This window comes from Thalassophryne amazonica, chromosome 14, assembly GCF_902500255.1.
Source record: "Thalassophryne amazonica chromosome 14, fThaAma1.1, whole genome shotgun sequence".
NCBI lineage: Eukaryota > Metazoa > Chordata > Actinopteri > Batrachoidiformes > Batrachoididae > Thalassophryne > Thalassophryne amazonica.
Genome location: NC_047116.1, coordinates 95,460,030 through 95,473,176, shown reverse-complemented (window position 1 = coordinate 95,473,176; position 13,147 = coordinate 95,460,030). Strand labels below are relative to the sequence as shown.

Sequence of the window (13,147 nt, the reverse complement as noted above, 5' to 3'; positions counted from 1 at the left end):
CACACTTTTCTGCCTTTACGTATAACTGATTGCGTAAAAGGGTCTCAAGCACGGTACGGACATGACGGGCATGCGTTTCCGCATCCGGGGAGAAGATCAGGATATCGTCGAGGTACACAAAGACAAATTTACCCAGACATTCCCGTAGTACATCATTAATCAGGTTTTGAAACACTGCGGGTGCATTGGTTAAACCAAAAGGCATGAATAGATATTCATAATGACCAGTGGGGGTGTTAAAAGCGGTCTTCCATTCATCACCCTGTCTGATTCGCACTAAATGATAGGCATTACGGAGATCGAGTTTGGTGAAGAGTTTGGCGCCCTCTAGCAGGTCAAACGCGGAGGCAATTCGGGGCAGAGGATAACGGTTCTTTACTGTGACGTCATTAAGCCCGCGATAGTCGATGCAGGGACGGAGTGATTTATCCTTCTTTTCAACAAAAAAGAACCCCGCCCCCGCAGGAGACAACGATGGGCGGATCAACCCGGCATCCAAAGAGTCCCGGATGTAGTCGTTCATAGCGACATGTTCAGGACCAGTCAGAGAAAACAGTTTTCCCCGCGGGGGACTCGTGCCTGGCAATAACTCAATGGCACAGTCGTATGCACGATGCGGTGGCAGCGACTTTGCCTTGACCTTGCTGAATACGTCGGCAATATCGTGGTACTCTGCGGGCACACCCGCCAACTCAGGATTAGGGACCTTGCCGTCCCTGATGGTCATAGCAAAACAGGGCCCGGTACATGCGGAACCCCAGGAAGTGATCTGCCCGTCGGACCAGTTTACGTATGGACAATGTTTACGTAACCAGGGATGCCCCAAAATGGCGGAGTGAGTCATTTCATCGAAGACATGAAAACTGATTGTTTCGGAATGAGTACCGGTTATGATTAATTGAACGGTCTCCGCGCGGTGGGTGATGTGACCCAATACGTGACCGTCCACGGCATGTATACCCAATGGTCGTGAAAGACGGTGAAGTTTGAGGTGCAAAGACCTAGCGAGGGAGGAGTGCATCAAATTAGCATCTGAACCGGAGTCCACAAAAATCGGAACAGAACATGACGTATGCTTGGATATTAACTTGGCAGTGACCTTGTTACGGGGAGAGACGGAAAGAATGGAATGTTCACTCACCCGGCGTACCCGTTGTGACCGCACGGGGGCACCCCTGGCATGGCACTCCGTGACCACATGCCCCGCCTGACCACAATAGAAGCACATGCCCTGATCTTTCCGCCGCTGCCGCTCCTCGATGGTCAATCGGGTTCGTCCCAGCTGCATCGGTTCATCAGCGGCAGCCGGGAGCGAGCTGGAGGAGGACGCCGAGGACCCAACGTGGAGAGCGGACTCAGCGTGCTGGGACGAGGCTCGCATGTCCCGCCGGGGCCGATCCGCCAGCCGGCGATCGGTGCGGATGGCTAACGCGATTAGCTCGTCGAGTTGCTCCGGGAGGTCGATGGCGATCAGCTGGTCCTGGATCTGCGGAGACAGGCCTTGAAAGAACACGTCATGGAGTGCGGCCGGGTTCCATTCGCTCTTTGCCGCGAGGATGCGGAAGTCGATGGCGTAGTCGGCAACTCTTCTGTTACCCTGCCGGAGGCGCATCAGGGACCGGGCTGCCTCACGGCCCGATGACGTATGCTGGAACACCTGGCGGAGAGCGGTCTGGAATGCCTGGAGAGTACTACACGCCGGGGACTGTCTGCTCCACTCTGCCGAGGCCCACGCTGCGGCCCGGCCGGTGAGGTGAGTAATAATGAAGACGATCTTCGCCCGGTTGGACGGAAACATGGCTGACATCAACTCAAAGTGCAGGTCACATTGTGTTAGGAACGGTATGATGTCTCCGGATTCACCAGAGAAATGTTCAGGTCGAGATAGCTGATTGCAGACATCAGGAGCAGCAGTGGGTACCGGCGGGGCCGCACTCAGTCCCATCGGTGGCTGGTTGGTGGTTGCAGAGGCAGATGGTGTCTGTGGAGACAGAGAGGTTACGAGCTGGTTGATCTGAGAGCTGACAGAGGACATGAAGGCGTCCTGTCTTGTGGCCTGATCGTTCTATCACGCTTGTCAGACGAGGAAGGCAGGAGACAAATGCAGGACTCACTGGAACAGTTCTGGTTCAGAGAGGCTTTTACTGAGGTGCTTAGCAAGGTTCGGTACACAAGCAGACAGTCCAAGAAGAGCAACCAAAACCGAAACATCAGGCAGAGGCGTAGACAAAAATACAGGCAGGCAGTCAAAACACCAAGAGACAGCTTAACAAAACGTGGTACTGAGCTTGAAGCACTGGCACAGGGCACAACGATCAGGCAACACCCGGTGCAACTAGTGGCGTCTAAATAATCCTGGAACAAGTGTAGAAAGACCCAGAACAGGGCGTGACCCACTCACCGAGCACCGCCCCCACCAAGCACAGTGAAGGCAGACAAGAGACATACAGACCCAAAAAACCCAAACACAAACCACCCAGCCACAAAAGGGAACAAACAAAAACCCCAACATTAACATGATACATGACACTTTGGAGATGAACGCTTCTTCAACTGCGGTCTCTGACATCAGTGTAACCCAGTCCTCAGGTTTAGGCCTATGGGGACTCTTCCAAATCCGTAGGATTGATCTGCAGCCATCAAAAATCCAAACACTTCTTTTGTAGATGAAGCGGCAGGAAGGACTTACCTCCCAACAGGCACATCTGCCGTACTGCTGGAATAGTCATCCCAGTCCATTTTTCCAAGTTTTTAATGCCCTCCATCCAAAATAAAAAGACCAGTGGACATTCCCAGAAACAGTGAAGTTACGTTCCGATATCTATGCCACATTTCCAACATATATTACTCTGTAGTTGTTGTGTGGCTGGGGTGCCTGGCTGGCTTTTGTTTCTGTTTTCTGTCTTTCCTTCCAGGTGGCATGCGTTCAGGACTGAGTGGCTGATGTGTGGCTGAGTTATCAGGACCTCACCCTGATCACCTGAGGCTTGTCATGTGCAGCTCCTCAGGACTCACAGCTGTGGTGCATCTGTATGGATTGGGGCATGGTTGCATTTAAGTCTGGAGTACACAGTGTGTATTTGCCAGAGACTCGACCTTGTGACCAGACGGGTGAGATCGACGTTTGGAGAACCATCTCATCATTATGGATGCAGAGACCGTACCAGGTTTGATGCCATGGTCTGTGAAAGAGGAGGGGGTGAGGTCTCACGCTCGTCAGCACACTTCCTGAGGTACTTTAGGTTTTGTGACTAACATGAGTACAGTCAGTAGATATGGTGTCCCTCACACCTTATTATATTGAGCTGTTATGTTAGTCGTTTAATCAGCTTCCACTGCAGTGGAGAATTGAACTGGGTGTTTCATGCCTGCAGGGTGGGAAGCTGATTGGTGATTAAGCCAGGAAGTGTTTGCTGATTATGTACACCTTTGAGTGGTCTCTCTGTGTGTGGAGTGGTGGACTCACATTATGGTTTCTTCTTTCACAGACTCGGTTGGTCGCGGCCACCTGGGGGGTGTCGGCGGGGTCCTTGGGTCCGAACTGTTCTGGCTCTGGACCGTTTGTGCTGCTGGGAGCGCGCCGTTTTTCCACCTCGCCAGACCGCGCACTTATTGGTTATTAATTGAGCACTCACTGTTATGTCATTAAATTCTGTTATCCTTTGAACCGTGCTCTGTTTCCTTTATGCTGGGTCCTAATGTCAAACGCTGGTCGGTGCTCCAACTGCGTCCGACACATAACAGTAGTAGTCCCATTTTGAACAGCTTTGATGGTGTAAAAATAATATTAAAGTATTGTTTTGTAATGGATAAATGTGCGTCTGGCATCTCTAGGTGCTCAGCCTATATTTGAAATTATATCACTCCACACCTCTTATGAGCTATAATTTCTGATGAAATCATTGAAATGAACAGGATTTAGCACATGGGATAAAGTGCACATCTTGAGAAATGAAACTTTGACTTTTCTGCACTTAAACATACTTCAGTTTGACTGCAAGAGGTCTGTGTGATACATGTGCCAGTTTTTACACATTTGTGCTCATCGTGTAAAGATGGAGAATTAGAAAGTCTATTTAATGCAGAGCAGGTTTACGCCCAATCGTCTGTCTCATGACAGCGTCTCTTCTCTATTTCCTTGCTGTTCTGACAAAAGATGGCTCACTGTGGACAAACAAACTGTTTCTTTCCAAATCTTCTGCCATTTTTGTTTTGTTATTGTTCCTCAGAATGCATACTGTACCTCCACCAGTGGCACCATCATGACCATTATTACTGACAGAGGAGGCCATCAGGTTTCTGACTGTGTGCAGAGGTTTCACGTCTTCACCCACCTGCTGGTGGAAATAAGACTCGTTATTATACGGCTATGACTCTACGTGCACTCTGATTGGCTGATTTCCAATCTGATGTTTTCCCACATCAGTCCGTTTCCATGACAATCGGACTGGATTGCATATCACATTCAGTACAAACCAGAAAGCTAAAATTAACCTCGCTTGCTTGGTTAATGATCCTTTAATATTTGGTTTTGAGCTGAAATGGCCATGCCATAAGAACTGCCCCAATCATCTCAGAGGAAGTTTGGTCTTCAGGGTTTTTTTGGTTGGTTCTGGTCTGGAATAGTAATTAAGTAATTTTTGTGTGGCATCTGTAAAACAGAGTGAAGCCATGAAACATAACCTTTAACAAAAACACCCTGATAATACAACCCAGTTTCAGAAAACTTGGAGATACGTTTCAGTGAATCCTGGAATAGATTAATTAGTATTCTCAGCTGATACCAATTGGAGGGCAGAGATAAAATGTATTATTTACTTATTTATCTTCCTTTGCAAGGTAAACTTCAGGTTGATTTTTAGAAAATCATAGAAATATTGCCCCTGGTCTGATTAAAATTAACTGGTAAATCCTGAACATTTAAATAAAATGAATGAATAAATACATAAATGGCAATAATGCTTACAAGTTGCAACTTAAAATACATACCTATATATTCCATGTATCTCCCAGGGTTTGTATGGCTGTAATCTGAGTGAATGAGTCATCGAGTGTATCCACATTATTTCAGACACGATAACACCAACATCTTGTTATTTGTCATGTCACGTGTTGGTACGTAAGAGATGATGTGACTAACTTTGGTCAATATAGGTATTGGATAACATGTTCAGTTCAATTTATTTATATCAGCTCAAACCACAACACAAGTCAGCCCAAGGTGCTTCACAGGGGTAAAGTCTAACTTTATCAACCTCAAAGAGCAAAAACTCCCTCTGGCTCTGACTTATTTTATGAGACTAAAACCTCAACATGTTCAACTATCGATTGATTTTAAAAGCTGCTGGTAATGGACGTACATGCTGCTGCCTGCCAGTTTTGAACTAGATCTCAAAACATTGTTGAGTGGGTCATGATACCTGGTTATGACAGGGGCAACAGAGCGATATATCAGTACAACCTGTCATGATAACCAAATTTGGTCAGTGGTAAGACTAGTAAATATGAATCAAACCAGATCAACTGCCAGCTTTATATGTCCGTGTTACTGAACACCCAGAATTACAAAGAGAAGAAAGATGTACAGCTGATAAGCCTGTACGATACTCGTATGTTATGGCAGATTAACAAGATGAAGTTGAAGTTCACATGTGGATGTTTTGCCTCCACAGGCGGAGAACTCTGCGCTGTCGATAGAAAACGACAACCAGAGGAAGCAGTACGAACGCTGTCTGGATGAGGTGAGTGTTATCAGTAAGATGCACAAAGTGCTCAGTAAACTTTGTGAAGTCAAGCAAAAAACCAAAAGCACAACCATTTCCTGAGGTCCTCGCTTTCTAAAACAGGCAACACACAACAAAATCAAAGCTGCACACACTTTTAATGCCAACAAAAAGAAGACGAAAAAAAAAAAAGCTGGTGTTTCTGATTGGGGGGGCTTTTCAGGTCACAAAGTTGCACTCACCGACCACTTCATTAGTGACAACCAATCGATTGATTTTTAATTTTGCAAAATTCAATGATACATTGTAAACATGTACATTAAAGAGAAAACAAGAAAGTGACAAATACATTTATTTAAACTGTGGTCCTTTGAAACATGAAATGAACAGGAAAAAAATAACCAACTCCTTAAGCAAGTAAATTGAGAAAAAAAATTACATTATGAACAAATAAATAAATGTAAAGACTAAAAGTGACTAGACAACATGATTAGGAGTAAATAAAAGAACTGGATTCAGTAATACATAAAAACATTATGGAATATAAAAAAATATTTAACACCTGATTTAAAATGGACTTTGTTTGTCGAGATTAGACATGACGAGGTCGACTGTTCCATAAACAAGCACCAGTGTAAGTGAAAGAAGACGGCCCAAAAGACTTGACAGAAGGAATAAAGAAAGACCAGGACCTGAATGAGTACTACGGGAGGAAGAGACAGGACGGGGCTCGAACCGTGCACCACGGTGTGTATGTGGTTGAGTTGTAGTTGTTGAACACAGATTTCCACTGGTAACATATTGACTTGCTCAAATCCAGTGAGCCCTTTGTGGGTTGTGGGAGGGGCATGATGCATGTCGGCACAAACATATGGTGAAGAGGATCTGCTGAAGTTCAGACCAAACATCAGAATCGGAGGAAAAAAGATGATTAAGATTTAAATATTTTTGCTATATTTTTCTGATGTGACTGACTGAAGGTGGCGGTGCGACTGTCTAACCCCCGTCTGGCCTTGTGGCTGGTGGGTGATTTGTCGGCGCTGTGGGAGATGACTGCGGCTCCCGTCAATGATCTGTGTCACACTTTGACGATATTCACCCAAAATCGTTTCCTCACCAGGAAACTTCAGCTTCAGCCGCTCCCACATTGGTCTTTATTGTCATCACACAAAACTGTCTGATTATTTTGCGTTATCTCTAAAACACACCCATTATTAATAGACTAAATACAACCTTACATTGGGCTTAGATTCCCTGTCGTGTAAATGGCACAGTGGAGTTGCACACGTCCCCAACGCACATGTTATGCACCATAAACTGTCAAAGTTGAGCTGAATGTTGTCAACATGCATGAGCTCGAGAACGGAGCCCTTACATGTTTCAGTTCAGTGTATTCTCACAAAAAAATCTCACAGGAGAACATATAAGTGGTGCGCAAAAAATAGTTTTCTTTTTGTGGACTTTGTACCTGTTTTCTGCTGTGGGTGGTGATGATGTCACTGACAACAAGATGGATATCAGAGTGAAAATAAAAAGTGGTAAGTCATCTTTTTCCGATTATTATTGTTATTCTAAACCTAAACAAAATGCAACGTGGCATTTCTGAACATTAAATGCAAATGTGCATTGCACAAGCCTGCAAAAATACATGGGAATATGCACAAAACATAACACATCTTTTCATGTCATCTCACACAAAATGTGTTATTTATCCAATGAAATTCAGTTAAAACATATGATTTATGACTTATTTATTTTAAGCTGAAGACAAGCTAAGTTTTCTTGTTAGATCCAGACATAGATAAAAAGTTGTCTGAGATGACGTGAGGTTTTTCAGTGGAGACACACAGAATGCAGTCTCGGTGGAGTCCACAGAGCAGGACGCAGCTCTAATTGAAGCACACAGACAATAGAGCTTTGGGTGATGTGAGGATCCAGGCTGTAGCTGAGGAAAGAGCACAGCAGGACAGACTCCAGACTAAAGCCTGCTGCTTTATCTGCGTGCGCTTCCCTTGTCTACATGACAATACTCTGTCTCTCCCTCAATGTTTTACTCTTGTCCTCCATCACTATTCAGATGGGAAAAATGCTCCAACCAATTTAGTTTTACCAGGTTTCACTCATGGTCTGGAAACAATACAGATGGCTGCCTTTGTGTGTGAGTTGAAATGAATGTAAAAGAGATGAATTTTTACCCGTTTGTTTGAATGCATAATGCAAAAGATAAAACAAATAAATGAAATGACCACATTACATTAACCAGAGAATTAACTGTTTGAAAAAAGACTAAATACTGACCATAGATGCTGTCATTTTAGTGGAAAAACGTCTGTTTCCCCACAAAAAAATCCTCAAATCATGTGATGTAATTTTGGATATGAATAGTGTAACTAGCATTTGTAGTAGCTTTTGGTAGCTTCACTACGTCTGGCTGCTAATCGACGATTACTGAGGAAATTATCGGGTCAGAATTTTTAATGCCCACATCAAAGCAAAGCCCTTATGAGAACCACTGTGTTGGGAAGGTGTCGTAGCACGGACCCACAACAGGGGGCGCTAAAGAACGGACAATGAATAAGCCAAAAAGTAACAATTTAATGTTGTGACAACACACAACTAAACACACAAAATCAGTAAAGTCAATTAACACCAGGTGACGTGTGGGCAGGCTCAAAGATAGAAGACCCCCGACGAGAGAGGAGCCACGTCCCACATGGCTTCCACCACCAAAGGTCTGAAGAACACCGGAGCCGCCAAGTCCCGAATCCCCAGGTGGCCTCTGTCTTCGGCTGTCGACCCTGGTACTGCTGGCAGAAAACAAAGACAAGATGAATGAGTATGAAGTCACACACTCAGTAATCCACAGTCTGCACTCAGTTAGGAGGGAGCACCTCCACCTCCAATCACACACTCGTGCAGCTCCTGTTTAACCACTTATCTTGGTTTGGGGTGTGAGGCGAAGCCGTCGCTGATCACACCAAACGCCAATCCCACAGATAAGGCAGAACACCACAGGATAACGGCTGCAAAAGAAGTTCAGATTATCACTCAACGATTTGAGTCAGCAGAGAATATTACCTCTTCGGTAGTTGATTTCTCAGCGAGGAGGTGGAGTTGCAGTCCGGCCTTTATGGTGATGGTGATGATGAGGAATGAGTGACAGCTGGAGCTGAGGATGAGTGACAGCTGTCACTTCTTCTGGGTCTGGCGCCCTCTCGTGCTTGAAGCCCGCACTCCAAGCAGGGCGCCCTCTGGTGGTGGTGGGCCAGCAGTACCTCCTCTTCAGCGGCCCACATAACAGGACCCCCCCCTCAACGGGTGCCTCCTGGCGTCCGACCAGGCTTGTCCGGGTGTCTCTTGTAAAAATCGGCCAGGAGGGCCGGGTCCAGGATGAAGCTCCTCTTCACCCAGGAGCGTTCTTCGGGTCCATACCCCTCCCAGTCCACCAGATATTGGAACCCCCGGCCCTTACGACGGATGTCCAGGAGCCTGCGGACTGTCCAAGCAGGCTCCCCGTCAATGAGCCGGGCAGGAGGCGGCGTAGGTCCCGGAGCACAGAGGGGTGAGGTGTGGTGTGGTTTGAGGCGGGACACGTGGAACACAGGGTGGATCCGCAGTGAAGCTGGGAGTTGGAGCTTCACTGCGGCCGGGTTGATGATTTTGAGGATCCTGAAGGGTCCTATGAATCTGTCCTTTAATTTTGGGGAGTCCACACAGAGAGGGGGAGGGACGGCTCGTGCCCGGTCACGCCCCCCGGCCTGCTCCCGACGATGCTCATTCAAACGGTTGTCTAAGCGTATAACCAAATCGACAAGCCCGTCAAAATCCCGCGGTTCCTCCTTAGCCAGCAGGTGCTCCTTCAGGACCGGAGACAGTCCATTTACGAAGGCGGCGCGGAGCGCAACGTTATTCCAGCCGGACCTCGCTGCCGCAATGCGGAAGTCGACTGCATACTCGGCTGCGCTGCGACGCCCCTGTCTTATTGACAGCAGCACGCTCGAAGTGGTCTCGCCTCTGTTGGGATGGTCAAAAACTTGTTTGAACTCCCGTACAAACCCAGCATAAGACGTTAGGAGCCGTGAATTCTGCTCCCAAAGCGCTGTAGCCCAGGCGCGTGCCTCTCCTCAAAGCAGATTAATAACATAAGCCACCCGGCTGGCGTCTGACTCGTACATGACAGGACGCTGTGAAAAGACGAGCGAACACTGCATGAGGAAGTCTGCGCACGTCTCAACACAGCCTCCGTACGGTTCCGGAGGGCTTATGTATGCTTCAGGGGATGGTGGGGGGGGGGGTCGTTGAATGACCAGTGGAACGTCTGTTATGAGCCCAGGACCAGCAAGAGGAGTGGCTGCAGCAGCGCCCTGATCGCGCGCTTCCACCCTGGCGGTGAGAGCCTCCACCCTCCGGTTAAGGAGAACATTCTGCTCGGTCACCAAATCCAGCCGAGCCGTGAAGGCGGTTAAGATCCGCTGCAGCTCACTCAACACGCCTCCCGCTGACGCCTGCGCTCCTGGCTCTTCCATTGGCCGTTCAAGCTCGGGTTGACGCCCCTCGGAATCCATGACGAATGGCCGAGAAATCCTGTTGGGAAGGTGTCGTAGCACGGACCCACAACAGGGGGCGCTAAAGAATGGACAATGAATAAGCCAAAAAGTAACAATGGAGCTGAGGATGAGTGACAGCTGTCACTTCTTCTGGGTCTGGCGCCCTCTCGTGCTTGGAGCCCGCACTCCAAGCAGGGCAACCCTCTGGTGGTGGTGGGCCAGCAGTACCTCCTCTTCAGCGGCCCTCATAACACACTGCTCAGCCCCCAAAATATGATGTATTAAGCATCCAAACACACACACACACACACACACACACACACACACACACACACACACACACACACACACACACACACACACACACACACACACACACTGAACAATGCATTTATTTTATGCACTCCCAAGGCAGGACATAAACAGAGGAAAACTCCTTGTACATAGACCTGAGTGTTCACACAATATTAATATAACTTGAGCATTCAAGGTCAAATATGCAACCTACCAGGGTCTGCGTGTAGCATATATGGTGCATTCCAATGCGGCAAAATGAATTCTGGTAATTGTTTTACCACACCTACCCTTATAAAGCCATCGAAAGCCTGTCCTGGCTGAATAATTTCTGCAATAAGGGATTTATCAAACAATCAATGATAACTACAAATTAAACTACAGTGAGAGTCTTTCACAATTGACAAAATCCACAGTGACAATAAAAACCAAAAATGCCACTAGAGTCTTTTATAATGTGACCGAATCCAAGGTGATATCAAAATACAACAAAGAGTCTTTGGAATTAGACAAAAATCCACAGTGACTAAAAAATCTAAAGGCAAACAGTCAAAGTGGAACAAACAAATAAGAAAATAATGACAAACCAAACTGTCTAAACTGACAGAGAAAAAGTAACTTAGATAAGTTGGCTGAGTGCCATTCCAGAAAGACAAACAGAACCAACTGACCTATTAGGGGTGACAGCAGATACACATCAAACCAGAATACACATGAAATCTGACTGAATACTGAGTGACATGAAAATGAACACAAAGGGGCATGAAGAAAGAAAAAGCCACACAGCCACTGCAGGAAGCCAGTGTGAATAATGACCATTAAGATTACATACGAGGTCTGTTAGAAAAGTATCCGACCTTTTTATTTTTTCAAAAACCATATGGATTTGAATCACGTGTGATTGCATCAGCCAAGCTTGAACCTTCGTGCCCATGTGTGAGTTTTTTCACGCCTGTCGGTTGCATCATTCGCCTGTGAGCAGGCTTTGTGTGAGCACTGGTCCACCCCTCTCGTCGGATTTTTATTGCGAATAAAATGTCTGAACAATTTGGAGCTTTGCTGCATCAAATTTTTCCAGAAACTGAGAGACCTCCAGGTGGACACCATTTGACCTGATTATTCAAAACCTTATAAGTAAGAAGAAGAATTTTAAATTCTATTCTAGAATTAACAGGAAGCCAATGAAGAGAGGCCAATATGGGTGAGATTATGCTCTCTCCTTCTAGGCCCCGTTAGTACTCTAGCTGCAGCATTTTGAATTAACTGAAGGCTTTTCAGGGAACTTTTAGGACAACCTGATAATAATGAATTACAATAGTCCAGCCTAGAGGAAATAAATGCATGAATTAGTTTTTCAGCATCACTCTGAGACAAGACCTTTCTAATTTTAGAGATATTGTGCAAATGCAAAAAAGCAGTCCTACATATTTGTTTAATATGCACACTGAAGGACATATCCTGATCAAAAATGACTCCAAGATTTCTCACAGTATTACTAGAGGTAATGCCATCCAGAGTAAGGATCTGGTTAGACACCATGTTTCTAAGATTTGTGGGGTCAAGTACAATAACTTCAGTTTTATCTGAATTTAAAAGCAGGAAATTAGAGGTCATCCATGTCTTTATGTCTGAAAGACATTCCTGCAGTTTAACTAATTGATGTGTGTCCTCTGGCTTCATGGATAGATAAAGCTGGGCAACATCTGCGTAACAATGAAAATTTAAGCAATGCTTTCTAATAATACTGCCTAAGAGAAGCATGTATAAAGTGAATAAAATTGGTTCTAGCAAAGAACCTTGTGGAACTCCATAATTAACCTTAGTCTGTGAAGAAGACTCCCCATTTACATGAACAAATTGTAATCTATTAGATAAATATGATTCAAATCATCGCAGCGCAGTGCCTTTAATACCTATGGCATGCTCTAATCTCTGTAATAAAATTTTATGGTCAACAGTATCAAAAGCAGCACTGAGGTCTAACAGGACAAGCACAGAGATGAGTCCACTGTCTGAGGCCATAAGAAGATCATTTGTAACCTTCACTAATGCTGTTTATGCACTATGATGAATTCTGAAACCTGACTGAAACTCTTCAAATAGACCATTCCTCTGCAGATGATCAGTTAGCTGTTTTACAACTACCCTTTCAAGAATTTTTGAGAGAAAAGGAAGGTTGGAGATTGGCCTATAATTAGTTAAGATAGCTGGGTCAAGTGATGGTTTTTAAGTAATGGTTTAATTACTGCCACCTTAAAAGCCTGTGGTACATAGCCAACTAATAAAGATAGATTTATCATATTTAAGATTGAAGCATTAATTAATGGTAGGGCTTCCTTGAGCAGCCTGGTAGGAATGGGGTCTAATAGACATGTTGATGGTTTGGAGGAAGTAACTAATGAAAATAACTCAGACAGAACAATTGGAGAGAAAGAGTCTAACCAAATACCAGCATTACTGAAAGCAGCCAAAGATAACGATATGTCTTTGGGATGGTTATGAGTAATTTTTTCTCTAATAGCTAAAATTTTATTAGCAAAGAAAGTCATGAAGCCATTACTAGTTAAAGTTAATGGAATACTC

The 13,147-nt window shown here is 45.4% G+C and overlaps 1 protein-coding gene across 1 annotated transcript in view; it reads left to right on the top strand.

The window, feature by feature from the left end:
• The window catches only part of LOC117525028 (nck-associated protein 5-like), a 159,039-nt gene that overhangs the window by 26,179 nt on the left and 119,713 nt on the right, over positions 1 to 13,147 (top strand). The window contains exon 4 of the mRNA XM_034186850.1: positions 5,673 to 5,741. Coding sequence (XP_034042741.1) covers positions 5,673 to 5,741 — 69 coding nt within the window. The remainder of the gene's footprint in view (positions 1 to 5,672; positions 5,742 to 13,147) is intronic.